A 23648-nucleotide genomic window follows, 5' to 3' on the forward strand; every position below is an offset into this window, starting at 1 on the left:
CAAAAACTCAATAAGACCGGTAGTTTAAACATCTTTATTTTGTTGAGGGGGGAGGGGTCGTTATAACTTTTTTTGGATTTGGGAAGGTGGGTCGGTGAAATTACACCCCAACTTGGGGGGTTAAACTTAAAAATGTATTTAAAATATATTTGAGGTTAGGTACTCCTTTAGACCACCCCCCCCCCTCTCCCTTGAAAATGCATGGATAGAACAAATAGGATCTAAAATTTATTAGCTTAAACTTCTCACCCGCCAAAAAAATAAGGTATTCTGGATAATAACACAGAGCCTCCAAGAAGTTTCATGCAGGCAAAATTTCAAATTGAAATAGAATTAATTCTGAACGTTCTATGGTGCATGTTTGTAAGGACTAAAGAGGACACATTTTTTGTTAATAATAATCTTGTATTTTGAATTTTGTGGACAGGCCATAGGGCATCAGCCAGGGATAAGGGATAGGAAACGTAAGAAAATATTATTTCAGGCCTATCTAAGTACTAGGCCTAAAAAACCAGTTTTGGGATAGTGCAGTCGTTAGTATCCAAAACGATCAATTTTGTAGAAAGCTAGATGAGTGACCATATACCTGCTTACGCTTATTAGAGTCGTTTCTAAATGCATAAGCTGTGTTTAAAATATGAAAATAAAAATTATAGAATTATTGCCACAGAAATAAACAACTCTCAATACTATTTTATTTAATAAATAAATTGTTTTAAAATTTTCTCCTACATTTATCTAATTTTTTTTTAAAATTTTAATTAGTATCTAATAAATTTTATTTAAAATCATCAATACAGAAATCTACGAAGAGAGCATTCTACTGCAACACACCATAATTGATTTAAAGCTTTGCTATTTTAATAAATGATTGTCTAAAAGTCATTCTAAAATAGTTTGTTTATTGATGTAAAAGAATTTCAAGCGGAACTTACAATCAAAGCTGTGTTTTTAAAAGCAAAGCTTTTCTATAATTAGGGTCGGTTCGTCCGTCCGTTTGTCCGTAACAGATAGCTTTTTTCGCTAATTTTGGCATGTTAGAATTGTCCTATTGATTTCATGGTGATTCCTTTGCATGGTGATTCCTGTAGTAGTTAGGTACGATTTAGAAAACGTAGCAACTCTATAATCATTACCAGAATGTCCGTACATCCATTTTAAACATGTTGATTTTTTTTACTTTTTTAACAACAAATTTTTATGTGATCTAATAATCTGATTGATCTGATTTTTGGTATACTGATTCCTGGGACAACAAAGTACAATATCATAAGCGAAGCAACTCTATAATCAAGTCCTAAAAATGTAATGTGTCCATAAACATTATTCTGTATCAAGCAGTTTTCAACTATTTTACTTACAATTTTTGCTTCGACATTTTAACATTTATATTTTGATTATTCAGTTCTGACACTATACAAGTGTTAGTGTCCGTTTTTCCTACCGTTTCAGTGCTTCGCTTTTATGGATGTTGTCATCCTTGTTTATTGTGTAACTCCTGTTTGATGGCTAATAAAATCCCTTTGAATCAAAACTATAGAATTGCCGATGAATATTTCCTTTAAGTTTTTTTTTACCCAAACATTACTGAAATACATTTAAGAAATTTTAAAATCCAGTTTCATTAAGAAGTCGAGAAAATTTCCTGTCCCCAGTGAAATAAAATTGTGCAGGAATTGTTTATATACATACAAAGAAGTATTAAATAAAAATACATTTTCCCTGAAATGTATAGAATAAATGTTCATAGGTCATAGAAATTTCTCCTAATATTTAAATCGATTTAAGCATTGCCGACAAACATAATGTTAAAAAAGTAGCATTTCCCCTTAGACTTACAGACGAACTGACAAAGTTGGTTATAGAGTAGTTGTTATAGTTTTAAACACTTATCCATATCAGTTTTTTCTTTAACATGTAAGAAAAATTTATATTTACCTTACCAACCAAATATGTGTAAGAATTTAAACTAGGTACTTTTTGAAAATGATGAAAACTAACTTTAAAAATAATATCTTTATTAAAAAACAATATTATTTAGAACAACATAACAATATCAATATCAATAACAAAACAATATTAATAACAAAATAATATTAATAACAAAACAATATCAATAACAAAACAAAAAACTATATTTATTTAAAAGTCGATATTATTTTACATTCAATAGGCTAAACTATATTCTAAAACTAAGTTTTATTACTCTAATTAGGTCTAGTCCCTTTCGTGGCACTGCCTCTTAAGGGGCGTTTTGTTGTATTTTCACAGGAGCTTTTCCCCGATTTCTAGCCCCTAGAAACCTAACCAACCTAACATATCAAAAGCCACTATAAAATACAACGACATGCCCCTTAAGAGGCAGTTTCAAGTTTTATCTAATAGTATTGAGAAAATTATTCCCGTTAAATATTATGTTGTCCTAAGAGAGCAATTATCAAAATTGGAATTAAATTTTAAGATTATGCAAAAGATAAAAAAAATAATCAAATTGAAATCTGTCAGGAAATGAATATTAAATATAACTTTTTGGCGTTATCCTCTAAGAAATTTTTTTTTCAATTTTGAAAATTGGAGACTGCCCCCCCCCCCCCCAACAATGATGAAGAACTATTTTTGGTTAGGTTAGGTTTAAGGCTAGGGAGCCGAGCGCTGCGGCTAGGCAGGCAAGGGTGCCGAGCGCTGCGGCTAGGCAGGCAAGCGGGCCGAGCTGTCAGGGGGGGGGGGGGGGTGGTTCTCAAATTTTCAAAATTGAAAAAAAAAATTTCTAAGATGATAATACCAACTTTGTAAAGTTGTATAAAATCTAAGATTTAAACAACTTACAACTGTAAATCAATTCCAATGATAATTGCACTATACCTATTTGCTTATAGGCTCTAATTGATCTTTTTTTCTTTTTTTTGATCAAGAGGTTAATGCGTTTGATTCTGAAAATTGGTAATTTTAGAGATGGAAAATCATTTTTTTATAAAGAGTCATAGGGATTAGTTCCATGCAGGGAATGAAACAAGTTTAGAAACCTATGTAATCTTGTTTGACTGATATAATTTTAAAGTTTTAAAATTTTAATTGTTTTCGTGAAACTGCTAAATGGATAATCACAAGAAATGTTTATTCCAAATCTAAAATTACCTAGAAAAAGTTAATACTCTAACAATTTTTTTTACAATAATTTCATCAAAATTATTATTTGTCGACATCACTTTTTTGACAACATCTCTAATAACGTCAACTCGTTTTAGAGAAAATCCATGATGTTTTTGGAAAATATTTGTTGTTTTACGAACCATGTTTAACACTTCATTTGATGGATATGTTAGTCCTCCCCGGCTTATCCTTCTAAATACATATAATTTCTTATTATCTTTGTAAATAGTACCTATCAATTGTGCTGTACGGGAGACATTCTCTATTAGGTAAAGACAACAATCAGATAGCAAAGTTTTTATTGCAAGTGTTTGTCTGTAAGTCCTAACTGTGCATGGCAAACTGTTGCACCTGTTTTGGGCCAATGCATTTCACCCAAGTTTTAATGTTACGCAACTGACATAGCAGCAGTAGGAATCTTTTTAATGTCTTTGGTTTAGCTGCATGCAGAGAATTTTGCAAGAGGGTTTTTGAAACCTCCCTTATGATTTTTTATTCCCCATTTAAACCAAACACGAAGAGGGGGGAGGGGTGGAGAAGTATGCATTTGTAACCTTTAGGTGGGTGTATTACAGATATTAAGAGGAGTGAATTTTTAGTGTTAGGTAAAAAAATATTACTAAAAATCTGTTGGTACCAACAAACATAAGAATTGAATACCATAATTTTAGCTTTAGATAACAAAAAAAATTATTTCCTTGTCCATTCATGTTCAGCTTCAATTGGTCCATCTTCAGGTATATTCCTCTTGTAGCTGTCATTCTTAGATTTTCTCACGGCCCATCCTATTTTAATGAAATTAAATTTTTAATTTTACTCAAACACACAATTTTAAGTCACAATGTTAAATTCTATAATTGGACCAATGGAAGTAAATTGTAGGAACAATCTGACCATATTTCAAATTTGACTAGTTTTTAAAAAGTGTAGGAACAAACATAGTAGGAACATAATTTTTGCTTTAGTTTAGGTAATATTAGTTTTATTATTTTAAGCTAATTAAAGGTCACATGCTCCTCCCTTCCCTCCAATAAATATTTTGAGTACCCACCCCCCCCCCCCTCTCCAATAATTGCATTTGGAAGAAATTGATGAAGGAAGATGTCCATCATAACTATTTTCGGTTCGATTCGCCCCATCTCTTTATGCATTCCCCTTTGAACTGGATTTTTCTGGATTATCTATTCCAAAACTTGATAGCGATAAGGTGTTTATACAAGTGCGCCAATGTTTTTTTTATAAAATTGTTAAAAAATGACATCTGTTTGGTTTTCCTTTGCAATTAAGCTTTCTTTTAGGTACAGGGAAGGTTTTTAACTATTTTGGGAGAGCGTATCTCTACCCTCCCAATTTAAAATCACACCCCCAAATTTTTTTCTGAATATTTCTTATCAAAACTCAGTTAAAAAGTAGAAGGGCGGTTGACTTATCCCCCTCCCACCTTAAGAACACCTAGAGGCTTCTTGGGGGCGTCATCGAAGAAATTGTTATTATGCCATTACCTGCTATATAACCCAAACTGCATTTCTCTACTTTTTTTCTACATTTTTTTTCCAAGCTTATGGATACTTCAGAAGGTACCATTGAAGATGATATGAATTTAACAGTTTCTTCTTCTATCTTGACGTTTTTCTTTGTCATCAAGTAGGTTGGGCTCTAAAAAAAAAATTAATAGTATCAGTCAGGCCCATTACCACACCTTTAACAGTCAGGATGTGGGGAAGGGGGGGGGGGGTTCGTTTAATAATCTGCCTTGTCTATACCCAAGTCACTCATTTATATACCTCTATTTTACACACACAGAAAATGACATAGAAAAATGGAAGGGGGGGGGGCTGCGTTCATGCCCCCCCCCCCCACTGTTAAAGGTTAATTGGGATAAAACAAATTCTTTCATTCCCAGATTTTATAAAATTAACAAAATTTATGCCTTTACAATATGAAAAAAATCCATTTTTTTCTGCTATTAACACAAGTTGTGCAATTTGAGATGGACAATCAGAATCATAGAGAAGCATTGCTATTACAAAACATCTAAGAGGTACCTGGCAAAAACTGATTACCCTCAACCTGTTCAAACATTCCAAAGGAGTAGGATGGGTTTTGTGGTTGCCTAAGGCACGGATTAAACTAAATAGATTCTCCTGGCAATCCTGCTCTAACCTGAAAAAATATCAATCAATTAGTTTAAATTTTGTGATATATTTTTTTCATTCAACACTTTTAAAAGATGTTAAATATATTCAGCAAATGTATTACTGCTGGAACATTTGTTTTTGTTCTTATGAAAAGTCCCCTTTTCAATTACTGATAGTTTTAAAACTACATGGTAAAATATTTTTTTAGACTGTTAAAGTGTAAATGTTTCCATTTCATTCAAGTTTAAAATTTGATGGAATTACCTCTTTACATAATTTTAAATAAAATGAGTTATTGAATTAAGCCTTAAAAAGGTGGGGGAGGGGTTGGAGTTAAACGCATCCCCCTCGAGTTTTGTCTTTCTCATATGAAAATTTAAACTTAAGCAGTTCTAGCAAACAAGACCTATTAATTAAATTATGTCGCCCAATTCCTGCCAACCACAGCGGCTGGCAGGTGTCATGTACAGCTGCCACCGCCAAAATTTACATTTTGAGACTCTTAATAAAAAGATTTACTAAAAAATAAACAAAGTCCCTATAGTATAAGGACAATGTCACATGTTAATAAACCTAATTCACATAAAAATCAACATACCTAGTGCATAATAAGCTTGTTATGCCTTCTTTTGAAAGTGCTTGGTATAACCCCAAAAGCGATTTGCTTGCCACTATGATGCTCTAAAAATAAACAATTAAAAGGAAACTGTACAAAATTCTCTAGAATAATATTACATTAATTTTTTTTAAGAGAAGCTTTTCAATACTTAGCGTACGTCCTTCTGTAATAAAAAGTTATTTTTTATTATTTAGGTTGGTTTGAATTGTCGTAATAATATCAAACTTTACTCTATAATCATTAACAGAAAGTGTGTATGTATTTCCTGAAATATGTTAACTGTTTAAAAAAATTTTGACAGTGAAGGGAAATTAATAAAAAAAAAAACTTACATGGTTAAAAACTTTTCTGTTCAGAGAAGGTCCAGTCTCAAAATCGATTCTTTGCATCAAGCAAATCATATCATTGATTGCTTTCTTCTGCATCTCAAGATTGTCTCCAAAAGGGGTTTTAAGCAAATCAAACTTGGAACTTTTGCTTCCACTTTGGAAAACTAAAATAAAGCATAGTTTAATCAATATTAGGCTAATTTTTAGTAGCTAAGCTACTCTATAATTTGAAATGTCTGTCCGTCCGTTCGTCCATCTGTCTGTCTGTTAGAGAAAAAGTGGGGGAAAATGTGATTTTCTCAGCTCCTACAAAAGTTACACTTCTTTCTCGTATTCATTCGAATCCGGTGGATAGGAACCGGTTCTCATCCATACGAAAAAACTATGTCTAGCATCGTATTATATCCAGTTTTCTACGAATATAGAAATGTACAATCATAAGATTAAAACCAGTTTTTTTAGCCGGTGCCTCCGGCACCTCGGGTCTAAAAAAACTAGTTTTAATCTTATAATTGTACACTCTATATCCGCGGAAAGCCGTTTATAATACGATACGAGAAATAACTATTCCAATATTCCCTTCATTATGCGCCATAATTAGGTATAAAAAGATCTATGGTAGACTGACTGCTTCTTTTTAGTCTAAGCGTCTTTTTAGTTTTTTTTCTTTCTACAACTTTCAAAGACATAAACTTTACTTTTCAGATTTAGTGATTTTAATTAAAAGCAAAGCTTTTATATGAAGTACAATAAATACCCTTGAACCAATTGTGGATGGTTAAGATTGTTGCTGCAGCTTTATCATTCTTTAACACAAGGCTGAATGCTTCAGCAGTTCGTTTGCTAAATAGTTCAACAGCTTTGTCTACCCTCTGCCTGTAAATTTAATAATTGTTTCTATGTATTCATTAAGGGGTCATCTAAAAAAAAAGCCCATCTCAAAAAACGCATATCTCAAAGAACACCTATCTCAAAAACGCCTGTTTTAAAAATTGCCTATCCAAACAAAATGCCTTTGAATAATTTTGGGAACGGAGAAAACAGGGGAGTTAAAGATTGAAATGAAGTAGCTTGAGTTTTAGTAGTTGTTGAGACATTATTTTGATTTTATGTAATCAATAAAGCTCCTTAAAATGTACATAATTTTCAAACCTAATAAAAAAGCAGCTATATAGGGAAAAGACAATCAAATTAATTTCACCCTAAAAATAGACTGCATATTTACATTTAATTCATTTAATGTAAAATAATTTGTGTATCTTATTAGTTTTAGTATCTCTTTATCCCTTCCTCAAATCTCAATTACACCCGCCCCAATCATTAAATAAAACCCTATTCTGAAACAAGATTTAATCAAATTTGAGGACAGAAAAAAATGAAAGGAGAGCTCATAATAGAGAAAAGGGTGAAATTATAAAGGCTCACAAGAAATTTAACACCATATAATCTAAATAAGCAGAGATATAGGGATAAGAAAGTTGAATTAATATCATCCTAGTTAATTCTATTTTAACAACAGCTATTTGATTATTTAAAAGCATTAAATACTCTTCACTGGATATTACTACTTGTGTTCAAAAAGACTAGATTGTTATTTTAAATTTATTGTGTACTTAAATTTTCCAAACTATTTAGTTCTTCCTTAAACCATACCTAAATTTCACAATATTTTTAAATAAGAAGCTTTTCTTTAATAGGGGTCAGTAAGTCCGTCTGTCAGTCTGTCCAGAACGGATAGCCATTTTCATTAATTTAGGTAGTTATAATTGTCCTATCAATGTCAAACTTTGCATGATGATTCTTGTAGTAGTTTAGAAAGCATAGCAACTCATTACCAGAATTTTCGTACATCTGGTACAATAAGTTACAATATTTTGAGAGAAGCATCTCTATAATCAAGTCTTAAAAATGTCAGTATGTCTTAAACATAATTCTGTATTTAAGAAGTTTTGTGACATGTTTACTTATAATTTTGTCAAAACTTACATATTAAATTTTTTTTAAAGGTATTAACTTAAAAATATGACATATTCATGATAACAAAATACCTATTTAAATTTGAATTTACTAATTGCTAGAAATAAAACTGGATGTTTAAAAAAATATATAGTAGGCATTTTAAAATAGGCGTTTTTTCAAATAGGCGTTTTCTGAGTGTAGCCTCATTAAGAGCATCTTAACCCATCTGAGATATTTAGGTCTATAGAACAGAAAATTTAAAAAAAGAAACAATTTCCTGTCTTGGCCTCTGCATTCCAAGTGACGCCAATCTATTTTAGCAAGATATAAATCATTGCTCGTTCCACTTTCTATAAGTTTATAGAAAATGCTTTTATTTAATTTGTGCACAATTTTCTTGCTTTTGGAATCCTTCAAACAACGTCAGGGATATGACAATTGGTAAACTGTTTTACTTAAGATTTGCTGCAATTAACAATAAAAATTGGGTATTTTTCTTTTCAAAATTGTTGTAAATCAAAATGTCAATATTGAATCTTTTTTTCTATAATATGTATCGAATACTTTTTTTTAAAGCAAAGCTTTTCTATAATTAGAATCTGTCTGTCCATCTGTCCGTTAACAGTTAGCTCTTTCTGTTAATTTTGGTTTTATCCATTTTAAACTTTGCATGGTGATTCCTGTAGTAGCTAGGTATAATTTTAAAAGCGTAGCAGCTCTATAATTTTTACTTGAATGTATGTATGTCCATTTTACCCATGTTTATTTTTAACAAATTAATTACCGAATTAATCTTATTTGGAATACTGATTCCTAGAAGAACAAAGTACAATTATATAAGCAAAGCATCTTTATGATCAAGTCCTAAAAATGTAAGCATGTCATAAAACACTTGTACATAAGCAGTTAATCAGAAAATTTACTTGCAACTTTGATTCGACTTTTATATATTTATATACTGATTTTTCTGACACTCTACAAGTTTTAATGTTTGTTTGTCCTACCGTTTCAGAGCTTTGCTTTTATGGGTGTCATCCTTGTTTTACTGAAAATGTGGCAACCTCATTTGTCCTCAAGTGTCATATTTATGTTCCTGCTTAATAATCAGACCATAATCTATTCAATATTAAATAAGAACAATTTTTATAAAATTAAATACTTATAGCTGAATGAATCCAAAGATCTAATCCGTAAATGTACATTACTTTTAATTTTAAGTTTCTATAATATAGTACATTAAGTTACACTTACATGCAATACCTTAGACCAAAAAATTCATATATGGTTAAATTTTTTTGTTAATTTAAATACTTCCCCTGTTTCTATTCTTCAAATATTAAATTAAAATCTATAAGAACTCATTATATGTTTTAAATAATTGTAAGATGAAATAAAGTTAAATAAAAACATTTATTACCCATGAATATAACAGTTCTCATTCATTCCTAGAGTGTGGTTTCTCAATAGCTGAAACATAATAAGAATAAGAATAATGCTTTTTGTGGGGTGGGGGGGGGGGGGGGCTCTAACCCCACAGGTCTAACCAGTACCCAACTTAACATATCCACATCTGGTCTAGGTAATTCTTATAATAAAGGAAAAGAATGTTTGTCTGTGTGTTTGTACCGAAGGATCTTGCTAACCGCTGAACTGATTCTAACTGCTAAGGATTCTCCTTAACAATGCAGCTTTTCAAAAATATTCAAGAGAATAGAATGCAACATAGACACAAAATAAACAAAACGAACATTTAAAGTGCCACTTCTAAGGGTGTAACCGCTAGTGTATGATTAAACCAATGACAAAAAAAACGTTCCCTTCGTACCTGAAGAATAGAGAGAAGGTTCAGTGCTCAATAAGGCATTTTGAAGGTAATTGTCTAAAACAACATATACATACTTTTAAAGAATGAGGTACATCTGGAAACAGAAAGATGTTGGAATCAGGAAAACTTGGATTCTTCAATATGTGATTATCTTGTCGGATTTTAAGATCTAAAATGTAATTTTTCATTAAAACCATATTGAAAAATGTATGCTTTTCTGCGGCTATTGAAGAAAGATAGTATGTTTTAAGAATAAGATTCCACTGGCCTATTTCAGCTTTTTTCACTTACATAGTATGTTGGTCATTCTGCTCTTTGTCATATTAGTGTACCGTATGGGAATAGTGATTTCTGATTTTGTATTAGATATGTTGGTTTAATAAAATTTCTCGTATTCATTCGAATCCAGTGTATAGGAACCGGTTCTCATAAATACGAAAAAACTATGTCTAGCATCGTATTATATCCAGTTTTCTATGAATATAGAAATGTACAATCATAAGATTAAAACCAGTCTTATAATTGTACATTCTATATCCGCGGAAAGCCGTTTATAATACGATACGAGAAATAACTATTATAGTATTTGATTTACCTTTCAAAAGTGTATGATTCCCTGAATCAAAGACTAGAGCCTTTACAATGGCTTTTTTCTTCTGCACTTTTTTGATAAGGTTTACAACAAGCTTTTTATCCACATTGCAATTAAAATCCACATATACAACCTAAAATAAAACAGCTTTATTTGACCCAGGGGTATCAATAAAATAAAGAAAATTTTGTAATATTGCATTTTCAAATCTTTTAATTTCTATGTCCAACAATTCTGAACTGAAGTTTCATGAATATCACGAAAAAAAAAAGAATTCTAAGTAGTAATATTAACCAATAACTCGGGCATTAATAGATGGTTCCCCCAAACATAAAATTACCTGGCGCCAATCTTCAAACATTCCTCTCAGCATCACTACCAGCATTTTCTGTAAAAACCAATTGAATTTTATCATTGATCATATTAATTTTTGAACAACTGTCAACTTAAGCAAAGTACACATTCATTAAAAGATTAGAGTCAAAAGTGGACTAAACATGAACAATTTAATTAAGATAAAAATTAAAGACTTTGTCCATGAAGTGTATTATATAAAATCTTAGACAATTCTAGTATTAATTAGTTTTTATTTTAGGGGTTTAAATAAATTCAATAAAATTTCCTTTGCAGGCCCCATAATTAAATCATCCTAAAAATAAAAAAAAACATTTTAATCACTGAAATATAATATAATTGTAATCAGTTTAGGATAAAGTTTTATACTAAAGCAACAGGATGTTTGTTTGTGTGTACCAAAGGATTTCGCTAACCGCTGAACCGATCGGGTTCTCCTTAACAGGGTAGATTCTCATGGTTCCCGGGAAGGTTTATAACTATTTTGGGGGAGGGTAGGGTACCACCACCCCCCCAAGAGAAATGACAAAAAATTTGAAAATTTTTGTTAATATACGTTAGACTTCAACGTAAAATAAAGAGGTATGGTACTAAAGAATTATCGTAGCAAACAAAAACATTTAAAGTGCCACTAGAGGCCTCTATGGGGCGTAGCCGCTAGTTTAGGATAAAGTTATGAAAAATTTAATAACTCACCCTAATATCTAGCTCACACACTTCCTCACAAGACATTTCGTCCATCATCATAACACAAAACTTGTTTTTCTTCTCATTTTCTTCAAAATCAGCAAGTTTTATCTGTAACAAGTCCATGAAATGCTCCTGGTACCCTGCAATATAGTTGATTATATAAAAAGTTCCTACACATCAATCAAGCCATCATTAAAAGCAAACTTCTAAACGTTTGAGATAAAGCAAGCCTAACAAGATATTAAATGAGTGTTTTATAATCATAAAAATCATAATTTAAAGTAAATGTCAAGTGCTAAATGCATTTTCTCAATGTGACTAATAAGCACTGAAACTCTCCCCCCGGTAATTAATTAAGGAATGGAGGGGGTGAGGTATTTTTTTTGTATACCTATCACATGCAGAGGACCTATACCTGCAAGCCTATACATTAGGTGACTCTGCAGGGCTACCCAATACCCAGGAATAAGGTATAACCAACAAGGGAATTAAATCTAAAATAATATTTGGGGGGCAAATGGAGAGGTCGTCAATTTTACGATGTGTTGCCCCCCAACGACAGCTGAAAAACACGTTTAGGTTTCGTGATTTTTTTCCGAATTAATTTTGTTATTGGTATGAGCTGCCCAATACCTAATATAACCTAATCCTTATACTAAAGTAACAGGATGTTTGTCTGTTTGTTTGTCTGTGTATCTGTGTGTCTTGAAGGATCTCGCTAACCGCTGAACCTATCGGGTTCTCCTTAACAGGGTAGCTACTCATAAGTCCCAGGAAGGTTTATAACTATTTTCTTGGGGTTTGGGACACCCCCAACCCCCCCGAAAATGAAAATTTTTTTTTTTACATTTTAAACTAAAATTAAAAATGATGGGGGGGTGGGCACCCGGCACCCAACCCCCAAAAAAAAAAATTTCCACCCCACAAAATATTTTTTAAATTTTTCTTTTAAAGTCTAAAATAAGAAATTGGGTTATCAAATTCGACTCCCCCCTCCTCAAGTGCCCCTAGAGGCCTCTAGGGGCGTAGCCGCTAGTCTTACTTAAAGTAATAAATTAACAAATCAACCCTTTGGTTTTCAGATTATTTATTAGTAGCGAAGCTATTCCATAATTACTATGTCTGAATGTAAGTCCATCTGTGACACTATGGGGGAAATGTGAGTTTCACAGTTGCTATTGAAGATAGATGTTAAAATTTTTAGAGAAGATTACTTCAAGATCTTACTCTTACCTGGTCGAATTTTAAACTCTTTCACATAGGTTGTGAGTGATTTTTTACATGGTATAGCATACAGAGGGCAATTAGCACGAACAAATCTCAGTGCCTATAATAGTATTATATAAATTAACTAGCGGCTTCGCCCCTAGCCTATAGGAAAAAAAGGACCAAGGAAATCTTCAGCAAAAAAAAAATGGGAAGGGATTTTTTTGTTTTTTGGGAGTTGAAAGGTGTCCAACCATCCAAGAAAATAGCCTAAAACCACCACAGGACCAGTAGGTATATTCCCTGAAGAGTAGAATCCAATCGGTTCAGTGGTTACCGAGATCTCAAGGGACGGACAGACAGACAGACAGACAGACGGACGGACAGACATCATTCTACTTTGTATTATAGATTATAAAATGAATCTTTGTTCTAAAGAAAAAAATCTGAAAAAGATATCACTATGAATGTGTTAAGCCCAGTATAGGTAAAGAAACAAGTTTAATTTTGGAAATCAATGTTACCTTTGAGCTTATGGCTTGAAGTAAAAATCCTCTTTTCATTTCTTCATCTGTGTATTTTTTGCTTTGCTTCTGGTTTGAATTACAGATTCTTTCTATTGTACTTTGTGCAATGTGACCTTTTTCTTTAAGTAAATTTTTCAATAACTGATCTTTGCCAATTGGTCTTCCAGGTTTCCTCTTAAATTTTATTTTATAATATTATATTGTAAAGAAACTAATCCTAATTTTTATAAGGTGTCATATTATGATTGAAACATGGGAAAAAAATTGATTAATTCCTAAATTTACATAAGGGGGGGGGGGGGTTTAATGCAACCATCTCGTAATCAGTGAACAATTGGCACTTATAATTCGATTTTCCATCTGAAATTTTGCATGTGTAATCCTTGGTAGGTCTATTTTCCCTAAATCGAACAAAAAGTTGGAAAAGTAACAGCTAACGGCTGGCGGCTCAGAAGTTTTGCCATTTTTTGGATATCTATAGTACAAATTATTCACGAAACCTATCTCCACCTTATTCTCGTTGCCACTCAAAAACGCTATCAAACGGTTCTAGACGGTAGCTGTTGGTACTAGAAGTTTCAAAAATGGTTTAACATGAATTAAAACAAAAATATGTTTTAAATGTTGATTCCTACGTAATTGATGATGAATTTACCCTGAAAATAGGCAAAAAACCGGCTAAACGGTTGAGCCGCCAGCCGTTACTTTTCCAACTTTTTGTTCGATTTAAGGTAAATAGACCTACCAAGGATTACTCATGCAAAAGTTTAGATCAAAATTCTAATTCCAAGTGCCATTTGCTCACTGATTACGAGATGGTTGCATTAAAAACCCCCCCGGATTACTTGAAATAAAGTTTTATATTTCGTTTTTTATATTATGCATAAAAAGAATTAATGCTTAAAAAAGAACGCAATTCTTGCAAAGATGCTAATTTGAAAATCATTAAATAATATCTTTAATATACACATGTTATCAAGATAATGAAGCATTTTAGATAGTGATATATGTATTAAAAATATGCATTTACCTGTACAGAAGTTTTTAAAACTTTCCTTATCTTTCTTCTTAAATGGGCACAACCTCTGCAGTTAGGGCCAGAATTGTCTTCTTTTGGTTTCTCAGGTTGTGAATTAGGCAAATTTTGTGACAATTGACTGGAAACAATAAGGTTAGTTGGGTGTATTTTAGATGAAACTATACTTGAATTGCAAGAATATATTGGTTTGAAAGCTATTGTTGAAGTTGAATTGGAATATATTGGTAATGAGATAAGATTTGTCAGTGAAGCAGATGTTTGTGGTTCAAAGTGTAATCTTGCCATTGATTCATATTGATTGCAGACAGTTGATGTTGGTATAGGCATTATTTTTTGATGAGATAAAAGTAGGGTACTTTGAGGATATACATTATTAAGAACTGAAAAATTTTCACACTGTTCAACAATTGTTGCAGATGGAGATGATATTTCTTCAAGGGATATTGCTGAGAGATTAGTTGGATCAATAACTGAAAAAGTTTCATACTGACCCACAGTTGATCTTGATGTAGGACTTACTGATTTAGGAGATAATGGTGGGGTAATTTGAATAGATTCAGACTGACAAATAGATGATGTAGGTAATATTGATTGATGAGATGAGGGTAGAACATCATGAGTTGATGTTGATGTTGATGTAGGTCCTACTTTCTCAGGAGACAATGGTGGGGTAATTTGAGAACTAGTGCTATAAACAACTGGAATCGATTCAGCTTGACTAACAACTGCTGTAGAATCAAGTGATATTGCTTGAAGAGATAGTAGTGGGATAGTCTGAGAATGTTTGACAGTTTGATTTTCCAAGATGCAGGCTGAGTTTACATTTGATATTTTCACCGACTTTACAACATCCCTACCTTGAATAAAGTGCAATTGAAAACACATAAAGAAAGGTCAAATATTTCTTTTTTTACAGTTGTACAATTCATAATTTGAAAATTTTCCCCTAATAATTGATTAATAGGTTTACTCCAGTGTTCTGGAGCCGGAGCCGGAGCCGGGAGCCGGGAGCAGCAACATTTTTGGTGGAGCCGGAGCCGGATCCGGAGCCGTATTTTTCGTTAAAAACGGCTCCGGCTCCGGACTAGCTAAAAATGATTTTTTAAAGTAATATTATAATTTGGCAACGGTCTATTTCCATATAATAAACTGAAAAACTATTGTTACTTAACAAATAGACACACATCCTTCTACTTTTATATAGCTTTAATCAAATAAAAGCAAAATATTTTATATTATTTATTTTATTTTATCAAATTCAATAATGAAAAAAAATTGATATATTAATTTTAAGGTAGGAGCCGGAGCCGGAGCTGGAGCCGGAGCCGGAGCCGGGAGCCGTATTTCCAAATACGGCTCCGCGGAGCCGGAGCCGGAGCCGGAGCCGCATCAAAATTATACGGCTCCGGCACCCACTTTACTCTAACAAAAATGAGATAAAAAAAATTAGACCCCAGCTGCTTTGCTAATTTTACCTTTTTGGAAATCAATGTTTTCATATTCTACATCATTGACAACAACAGAATCTAAAAAAAAAGATGACATTTAGAATAGAGATATATCTTACATTTAGGCTAGAGATTATTGAATATGTTAATACCCTTTTTCGTGTTTCTCAGTCTCTTTAAATAGTTTTCATTGACAGAGTAGCTTTGCAAAATTATAACTTTTACCTAACTTATCCGAACAACCCGAGAATGAGGGAACAACATTCTTCTTTAATTTTCCTGGTTTTTCATAGTCCTCATCTCTAGAAAAATAGAATAGAAATAAAATAAGGATGACAATATCCATTAGTATCAAAGCTTTAAATGTAAAACTAAGACCCGCAAATCAAATAAAAAAAATCTTAACTAGGTTATATATTGCAATGTTCAGTGTATATATGAATCATCTCTTGAAATTGTAGTGGTCTTGAACTGACATGATGGCCTAAGTAAATGTCTTATCTTCTTATAACATTACAGACAGTCTGACAGACAGTTTGCTACAGAGTAGATCAAAATTTGAAGATTCAAACAAAAACAAATCAGCTGGCTATCTATAATATCAGATGAGTAAATCAAACTTTTAAAACCAAATTCAAAAGACAGTCAGAGCATTACAGAAAGACTGACTGACCAAGTAAATGGGGTGGGTGGGTAGTACAGAAACATAAATTCCCTAGAACAACAGAAAATTATATTTCTATACCCTTATCTAGAAATCCACAATGGATATTTAGTAGTTGATTATGCTTTATAATAATAGGAAGGTAGACAAAAAGTTTCAGCTGTCTATCTTAATTCTGAGAAAATCATGTTCTATTGACAGACAGATGGACATTGGAATCTATAGAGTAGATTCACTGCTAAAATACATCCATACGTAGAAAAGCACAACAAATATTGATGGACAAACGCTTAAAATTAGTTTTAGCAGATGTTCAGTGTCATTAAATATAAACCTATAGATTTACTATTCTTACATAAGATTAATATATATTTATCTTTTGTTTACAAATTGGATAGGAAAAAGTAATTTGCTCTAAAAGTACACATGAATCACCAGAAGAAAATTTCGTCTCTATCTGTAACAGGAGCTAAGATAGAGCCCCCCCTCCCCCCCCCCCCCCAATCTTATAAGGTGGGAATTGAGGTCCGATCTGTAGGGGTTAAAATGGAGTTCCTAATTTGTACCTACCTAATACAGGAATCACCATGCAAAGTTTAAATTGTATAGAACAATTCTAACATTCCTAATAAATGAAAAAAGCTATCCGTTCTTATGGACATAAACACCAACAGACTGACCCAAATAATAGAAAAGCTTTGCTTTAAAAAATTGGTTCTATTGATTAAAGGGGTAGTTGCACGAAATGCATTTAAACATCCAAAGGGCATATATTTGAAAGAATTTTAACTTTCTACCACATAGTTTTTAAAAAATCAAAACTTGAAAATCGTATTTTTGTAATTTATGCAATTTATATAGCTGGCTAATTTACAGAATGACTACTAATTTAGTTACAAAATTAAATATGTTTGATGGTATAGTTGTGACTCATGTTGAAAATCATTTTTCTGAAATGCACTTCATGCAACTATCCCTTTATAAAATTAAAACAAATGAATAAATTTACACTCACCTGAAGTGATTATTACAGACACGTGAACCTTTGGTTATATTTTTTCTAAGATATAATATTTTTAACCATTGTCTCAATAGTTCCCCATTTTTTGGTAGTCTATGGAAATACTGAGCCGGAGAGGAACAGGAAATACAAATATTAACCATCTGAAAAAAACAAAGAAATATCAATGTAATAAAAAAATAAACTGTTGAAAAAAGAAGCATACAGAAGCGGGTTGTATCTATCCACCTTCTATGAAAATTAAGGGGGATAAATACACCACTGCAGAGTACGCCCTCAACACCCCTCTATTACAGCCAATGTAGTGTCAGTTAAAAATCAAATTAAAAAATATTTTTCATTCGTGTTTATATTGTAACTATAGGACATAGAAATTTAAATCCTCTTGCTTTGAGATAAAGCTCACTCCCTGTTTAATTTGGTTCTTGTTGGTTTTTAATTCTTTTTATGCGCTATACTCAACCCAGGCAAATCTGTGTACACGCCACTGGTTGAAAACAATGTTACATGTCCCGTGCATGAACAGAAACAGTTTTTATGTACAAAGATATCAGCAGAGTAAAGTTATCTTTTATCCTCACCCTTACTCCCACCCTCAAGAAAAAAACGACATAAGGGAAGGGGAAGAATATTTCTTTCATGGTGGGGGAGTTTGATTACCATTGCAAAAATTGTAAATATATAATTTGTAATATAATTAACCCTTACAGATCGGGGTTTTTTCAATCTCATTTTTTTGTTGGTAAGATATCTGGTCTGTGTCGGTCGTGGTGTCCGGTCAAAGTCGGTTGGGTAGCACCAAAATTAGAAAAAATTATAAATAAATATTAATTTCTACATTATGACTTTTGTGTATAAGGTAGAAAACTAATTTTTTGTGGTGAATACTTAGATATCAAAGACCTTCTAAAAAAAGGAGTGTTATGACCGTTTGACTGCACCCTGACCGACTTTATGACTGATTTTTTGTCTGGCTTTTACTATATACATATATCATGAATATCGTGGCTTCTATTACAGTTAGAGACTTATAATTTTTTTTGGCAAATCCTTGAGCAACAACAAACAGATAGAAATATTAATTGGCGCCGCCAACCGCCGAAAATTGCGGTTTCTGTTATTTGCTGTTTTTCAGTGATGATCAGAAAAAGTAATTTTTTTGTTATGAAAAATAAAAGTTCATCCTAAAATTTAGTTATCCTAGCTGCAAAATTGGCCGCTCTACAGCTGTTTTAAAATTTAGTGGCTGACCGCTAAAAAGCAGCTAAGGAGTTGTCTGACCACTATGACTAGAAAAAATACACATGAACCACCAGAAAAAAAAATTACGTCTTTATCTGTAACAGGAGCCAAGATAGAGGGGTGGGACTCTTGGAGCCCCCCCCCCCCCCCCCATCTAATAAGGTAGGAATTTGGCCCGATCTATAAGGGTTAATTGATCCTAAAAAGGCTAACAAATAAATATCTAAAGAAATAATTTGGAAGAAAGTATAAGAACAATAGAAATAAACACCATAAAATATAATTAATTAGTTAATAGTTTTATACTTTTATAAACGATTGATTTGTATTATAACATTTTTAAACATCACGTAGTGTTTGCTTTCATTTTCCGTACTAATAAATGGAATATGAATGTATACAAACAGCTGTTTGTTTCTTACACATACATATGTTATACTAAAAGTCCTCTCTTTTTCAGTTTCCCCTTTCCTTCACTAACTTGTATTGGGAAATACACTAATTATAAAACTAATAAGAATCACATATACACAAATTTAAGGAGCGCAGTTACTATATAATTAATTTGTATTAAATATAATGAAAGGTCTATATACACTTCTTAAAATTTTACTTTATAACAATGACTTTTTTAATTTAAACAATTTTAAAAATACAAAAAATATCAAAATGTTTTTAAGTTTGGATTATTTTTATTTTAGAAGCAGAAATTTGTTTATGTTTTGAAATTTTTCTATAATGCGCACTTTGACCCGTTTTTTATATGGTCCAATTTTATTTTCGCCAATTTTCTATTGGTTGGTACAAAACAAGCCCAAATCACAGAACACTATTGGTCTAGAGCGGTAGCTAATAGGAGCCGTTTGCCAGTAAGGTCATTAAATTAGGCAAATGGTAAAAGTTGCCTCATACCTTTCAAAACCAGGCCGAGACCTAATTTATGGCCAGGTTTCCTATCCCTTATCCCTGGCATCAGCAGCCAGAGCTTATGCTATCCATTATTGAAAATGTTGTCGTACCTGGAACTATAGTCATGACCAAAGATTGGCAGATTTTTGAACAGGCTCACCTGGATCAGGGTATATTTACTGAAAGCTTTATAACCAAATCATCTTTTTACTGGCTTAAAATTTTTTGGGTACTCAATTTAATTGGATTGGTTGGTTTCCTAATGTAAGTGTTTAAACTTTTCAGTCAATAATTTTACAGAAAGGGGTAAAATTAGTTTATGATCAATTGGAATTTATTTATATCAATGTATCATCCATTATTTCTTAAGATCCCTAGGCCCTTATGTTAAGTTTTAGACGATGTACACTTACTTCCTTATAAAGAGCAACTATATAAACAAGCCCAAACAGCCAGTGCAAAATTTTGTAATAAAATTTGATTTTCTATTAGTGTATAGACTGCCCCCCCCCCCCTCTTAGTGTCTCTTACATGCAAATAAAACACAAAGGCAAATTTTTTAAATTGCATTTATTACAAAAAGACGATTTTCAAGTCTTGATATTTTAAAAACTACGTGGTAGAAAATTGAAATTCTTTCAAATATATGCCATATAAATGTAGTTTCACCCATTAACCTGGAAAAAATATGCGGTTCAAATTAAGTTCAAATGCATTTTGGGCAACTACCCCTTTGCTGTTGTGTTTAATTTGCATGTAACAGACACTAAGAGGGGGGGGGGGGCAGTTAATACACTAATAGAAAATGAAATTTTATTACAAAATTTTTGCTGTTATTGCTGCTTGAAAAATTGCTACAAAATACGAACACTCTGTAATTTTTAATTGAAAGAAATCAATTGCTTTTAATAATCTTAGATGAACTTTATATTTTACTTAGGCTTTAAAATTAAAATTTTTTTGTCAACTATTCCATTTAAAGCACTTAATTTGCCAGCCTCTAGTAAATATACCCATGCTTGCCAAGGGTTAGAACATGGCTTACATTATGTGGAACCTGTCTACAATGAACAAACTCAAATTATTCAAGACTATTGGGTCGCTAAAAAGGTACTGGGATAAAGGAAGTATAAAAAGTTTTTTTGTTACTCTAGGTTATGTTAGGATAGGTTATACGGGTTGATGGGTATTCCCACAGTGTTAGGGCCTCAAGCAGGGATTAGGCATAGGGATAAAACTTTCTTTATCGTTGCAATGTGAACCAGGCTTGGATGAGTTCTATGAGAGGAATTCATCATGATCTGCTACACGGAATATTTTTATTATAGATGAAGGGTCCAGTCACTAGATTATATTCTTTTTGTAGTCTGACAAAAATTACTTTCAGTTCTTATTCCTTATTTGCTTTTTGATCTCTTTTTTAACCAGATTCGTATTTAAGATTATTAATCTACTTAACTAAGAAACGTTTTTATATTTTTACTTCTTAAAAATCACTTCAATTTGCTACTTAAGAATTGGTTTGATTGTGTTTTTATCTATAGTGTTTTAAATTACCCATTGATCCTTTAAACGTTTTGGGTATTTTTTCTGTCTTTATTACTATTTTTTGATAGCCACAAATTTAAGGCGAAAAATTAGGAAAGTTCAAGTTTCTTTGCACATGCGGAAACCAGTAAAGAATAAGTTATCTGACCCTTTATCTATATAATATTAATCTATGGGTTACAGGTTACCTGAATGAGCGTATGTGGAGAGACATCCATGGAAAGAATCCATTAACCAGTCTTCTTAACATTATTCCAGAACAATACCCTGTGTAATTCAAATCAATTATGATTCTACTTCAGAAAACATATTCATGTAATATTGTGATACTAAAATTTTGCATAATAAATTATGTATTTTTAATGTTCCTTGGACCTTAAAAATAAATATATACTTTAATTTCCAATATGATTATTTATGCCATTCTTTTCTTTATGAATTTTTGTCAAGAATATTACTTTTTATTTATTATCTTAATTTGAAGTAAAGTATTTTCCAGGTTATGATTTGAGTGGTTTTAGGCTATTTTCCTGACATCCCAACCCATCCCCTAGAGGCTAAGGGCTAAATATGTTACAAATAAATCTCTCATAAGAATTAGGAAAATTTTCTATAGGCTATCCTTTTTATCTTTATCAAGTAAACTACAGTATTTTTATGGTAATGGTTTAGTTTTGAAGTAAGTTTTGAATAACCCGAATATCTCAAAAAATTATCCTGAGACAATTACCGAAAAGATCTTAAAAGTATATTTTAATTCCCTTGAATTTTTTGACTAGCAAACGTATTTTCAAACTATGTTGCTTAGTGGTTATACCTTATTTCTGCAAGTTATCCTTGCCAAAGGATTAGAGTAAAACACTAGAGGGAAAGGGGGTTAAATAACTGTATGTCTCCATTTCAAGGACCTTTTGCCGACTCTCAATTGGGTCTTTGAAAATCAACCAATAGTGTTATGAATATTAACACAGCCAAGTAACAGAAAACAATTTACTAGTAGACAAAAAAGGTCCTAGGAAAAGGGGGGCATACTATTATCTGTATACATATCTATACTGTAAATCTATTGCCATAGGCATTGTCGCAAGTGTTCTAAAGTTTTCTATGTCGTAGGCGCGGATTTGAACCTGTGCATCACTTTCCTGCAGTCACGGGGCCTACTCAAAACAAAGGCATATCATAGAAAACTATAGAATACTAATGGCAGCCTGGTACTGAGATATGGCAATTGTAAAAGGTCTTTTTGTCTTCAGTTATTCCTTATGAGTTAAATCTTTTTAGACAGCATTGCATAAAATTGAATATTTAGGCTTAATAATTGACCATATTTGAATGGCATAAGAGTTGGAGGCTAAATAGATTTACCTGGGTGCCATGTCCTTCTTTAATATTACTTAAAGTAGAAATGTTTGAGGATTTTATTAACAATAGAGAGAAGGGGGGGGGGATTTCTCGTAATTATTGCCATACCGAATTTTTATTTTTTAAGAGATGACTTAATAAAGACATAGGTAGAAAAACAGTTAACTTGTGCTTATTTTTTTATGGGAAGTTGCAAAATTTTTTTTTTATCTTTCCGTTGAGATGGTTGGTAGTAGGCCTAAAGGAAGCCCTATTAGATTAATAGTTTTCTATGATCCAAGGCAACCTGTTATAAATGTGGTAATCCAATGAGGTTAGACATTTGAATTCACAGAATAATATTAATAAATTATTAGAATTTCATAGTTACGACATTTTTTGATTCCTTGTGTAAACTGTTTATGGCGGAATAAAAAACATGCTTAATTTTAATTTAACTTCATGTTCATGAAAAAAAAAAATTTATTAGTTTTATTAACTGAATACCTTATTTGGACTTTATTTTATCTACATGATCTAGTGTGTTTATAATCATATATGCCCATTGATCATAAACATCATTTTATAAAACATCTTTTCTGAAAGTTCTACATTCAGTTTAAATATATTTTTTAATAAAACATTGTTTAATTTTTTAATTTCTTATGACTTGAATATTTCGTAATTTTTTAAAAATTAATTACTGTGAATTCTTATCCAAACACCAAATTAAAAGTTTCCATAATGCCAAAAACAGCGGGGACAAACATATATGGAAATGCTCACGTGGAAACAGAATTTGTGCAAGCAATCTATCTATCCGCAGGTTTCATTGGAATTGCACTCACTTAATGCATCCTGGCTTAATGCTCCACCTGACAACAGTATCTAGCAAAATTTAACAATTACTTGAGTTACATAAATAATCTCTTATATGTTTCAATTAGCAAAGCTATCATATAATTTTCTTTTTTTGTCCGTCTGTCATTAATGCTATGGGGGAAATATTTGATTCCCTTTACTAATGCATAAATAAGCATCCAGTAT

At 31.9% G+C, this 23648-nt stretch overlaps 3 protein-coding genes across 8 annotated transcripts in view; 2 read left to right on the plus strand and 1 right to left on the minus strand.

Moving 5' to 3' along the window:
- LOC145304463 (spliceosome associated factor 3, U4/U6 recycling protein-like) overlaps window positions 1-23648 on the plus strand; it is a 59782-nt gene that overhangs the window by 17438 nt on the left and 18696 nt on the right. For 2 of the 5 annotated variants that reach the window (XM_080146344.1, XM_080146343.1), the window contains exons 22-24: window positions 22374-22432; window positions 22904-22935; window positions 23338-23427. The exons of the other annotated variants lie outside the window; for them this stretch is intronic. In XM_080146344.1, coding sequence (XP_080002470.1) covers window positions 22374-22432; window positions 22904-22935; window positions 23338-23427 — 181 coding nt within the window. The remainder of the gene's footprint in view (window positions 1-22373; window positions 22433-22903; window positions 22936-23337; window positions 23428-23648) is intronic. 5 annotated transcript variants of the gene reach the window in all.
- On the plus strand, window positions 178-21666 carry LOC145304474 (uncharacterized). 2 transcript variants are annotated; one of them, XM_080146358.1, is made up of 5 exons: window positions 178-434; window positions 19772-19882; window positions 20740-20822; window positions 20978-21021; window positions 21442-21666. In XM_080146358.1, the coding sequence occupies exons 2-5, from the start codon at window positions 19792-19794 to the stop codon at window positions 21533-21535; spliced, it is 312 nt and encodes a 103-aa protein (XP_080002484.1). In that variant the 5' UTR covers window positions 178-434; window positions 19772-19791; the 3' UTR covers window positions 21536-21666. The 2 variants fall into 2 exon arrangements, with proteins under 2 accessions (XP_080002484.1, XP_080002483.1); XM_080146357.1 differs by lacking the exon at window positions 178-434 and having other exon boundaries at window positions 19089-19882.
- Window positions 2002-19764, minus strand: LOC145304467 (uncharacterized). Its single transcript, XM_080146348.1, has 24 exons — window positions 19716-19764; window positions 17556-17704; window positions 16102-16178; window positions 15904-15954; window positions 14420-15285; window positions 13387-13563; window positions 12890-12983; window positions 11663-11796; window positions 11235-11261; window positions 10953-11000; window positions 10616-10745; window positions 10095-10189; window positions 9641-9662; window positions 9287-9311; window positions 8472-8604; window positions 6994-7111; window positions 6240-6400; window positions 5887-5969; window positions 5196-5313; window positions 4653-4806; window positions 3848-3935; window positions 3136-3342; window positions 2863-2930; window positions 2002-2422 (listed from the first exon to the last, which is right to left on the minus strand). Exons 2-24 carry the CDS (start codon window positions 17702-17704, stop codon window positions 2406-2408), a joined length of 3042 nt encoding a protein of 1013 aa, XP_080002474.1. The 5' UTR covers window positions 19716-19764; the 3' UTR covers window positions 2002-2405.

This window comes from Acartia tonsa, chromosome 13 (genome assembly GCF_053477335.1).
Source record: "Acartia tonsa isolate MP-2025a chromosome 13, ASM5347733v1, whole genome shotgun sequence".
Taxonomy (NCBI): Eukaryota; Metazoa; Arthropoda; class Copepoda; order Calanoida; family Acartiidae; genus Acartia; species Acartia tonsa.

Bases quoted from the DNA above. Each gene is read 5' to 3' on its own strand.
- LOC145304467 (XM_080146348.1), bottom strand. From the start codon at position 17,704: ATGGTTAATATTTGTATTTCCTGTTCCTCTCCGGCTCAGTATTTCCAT. The intron at 15,286-15,903 runs GTAAAATTAGCA...ACTTTATTCAAG, and splicing joins AAACATTGATTTCCAAAAAG to GTAGGGATGTTGTAAAGTCG. The intron at 11,262-11,662 runs GTGAGTTATTAA...TTTTATTTTTAG, and splicing joins TGTGTGAGCTAGATATTAGG to GATGATTTAATTATGGGGCC.
- LOC145304474 (XM_080146357.1), top strand. From the start codon at position 19,744: ATGGCCAGGTTTCCTATCCCTTATCCCTGGCATCAGCAGCCAGAGCTT. The intron at 19,883-20,739 runs GTATATTTACTG...ATGCTTGCCAAG, and splicing joins ACAGGCTCACCTGGATCAGG to GGTTAGAACATGGCTTACAT. The intron at 21,022-21,441 runs CGGAATATTTTT...TCTATGGGTTAC, and splicing joins ATTCATCATGATCTGCTACA to AGGTTACCTGAATGAGCGTA.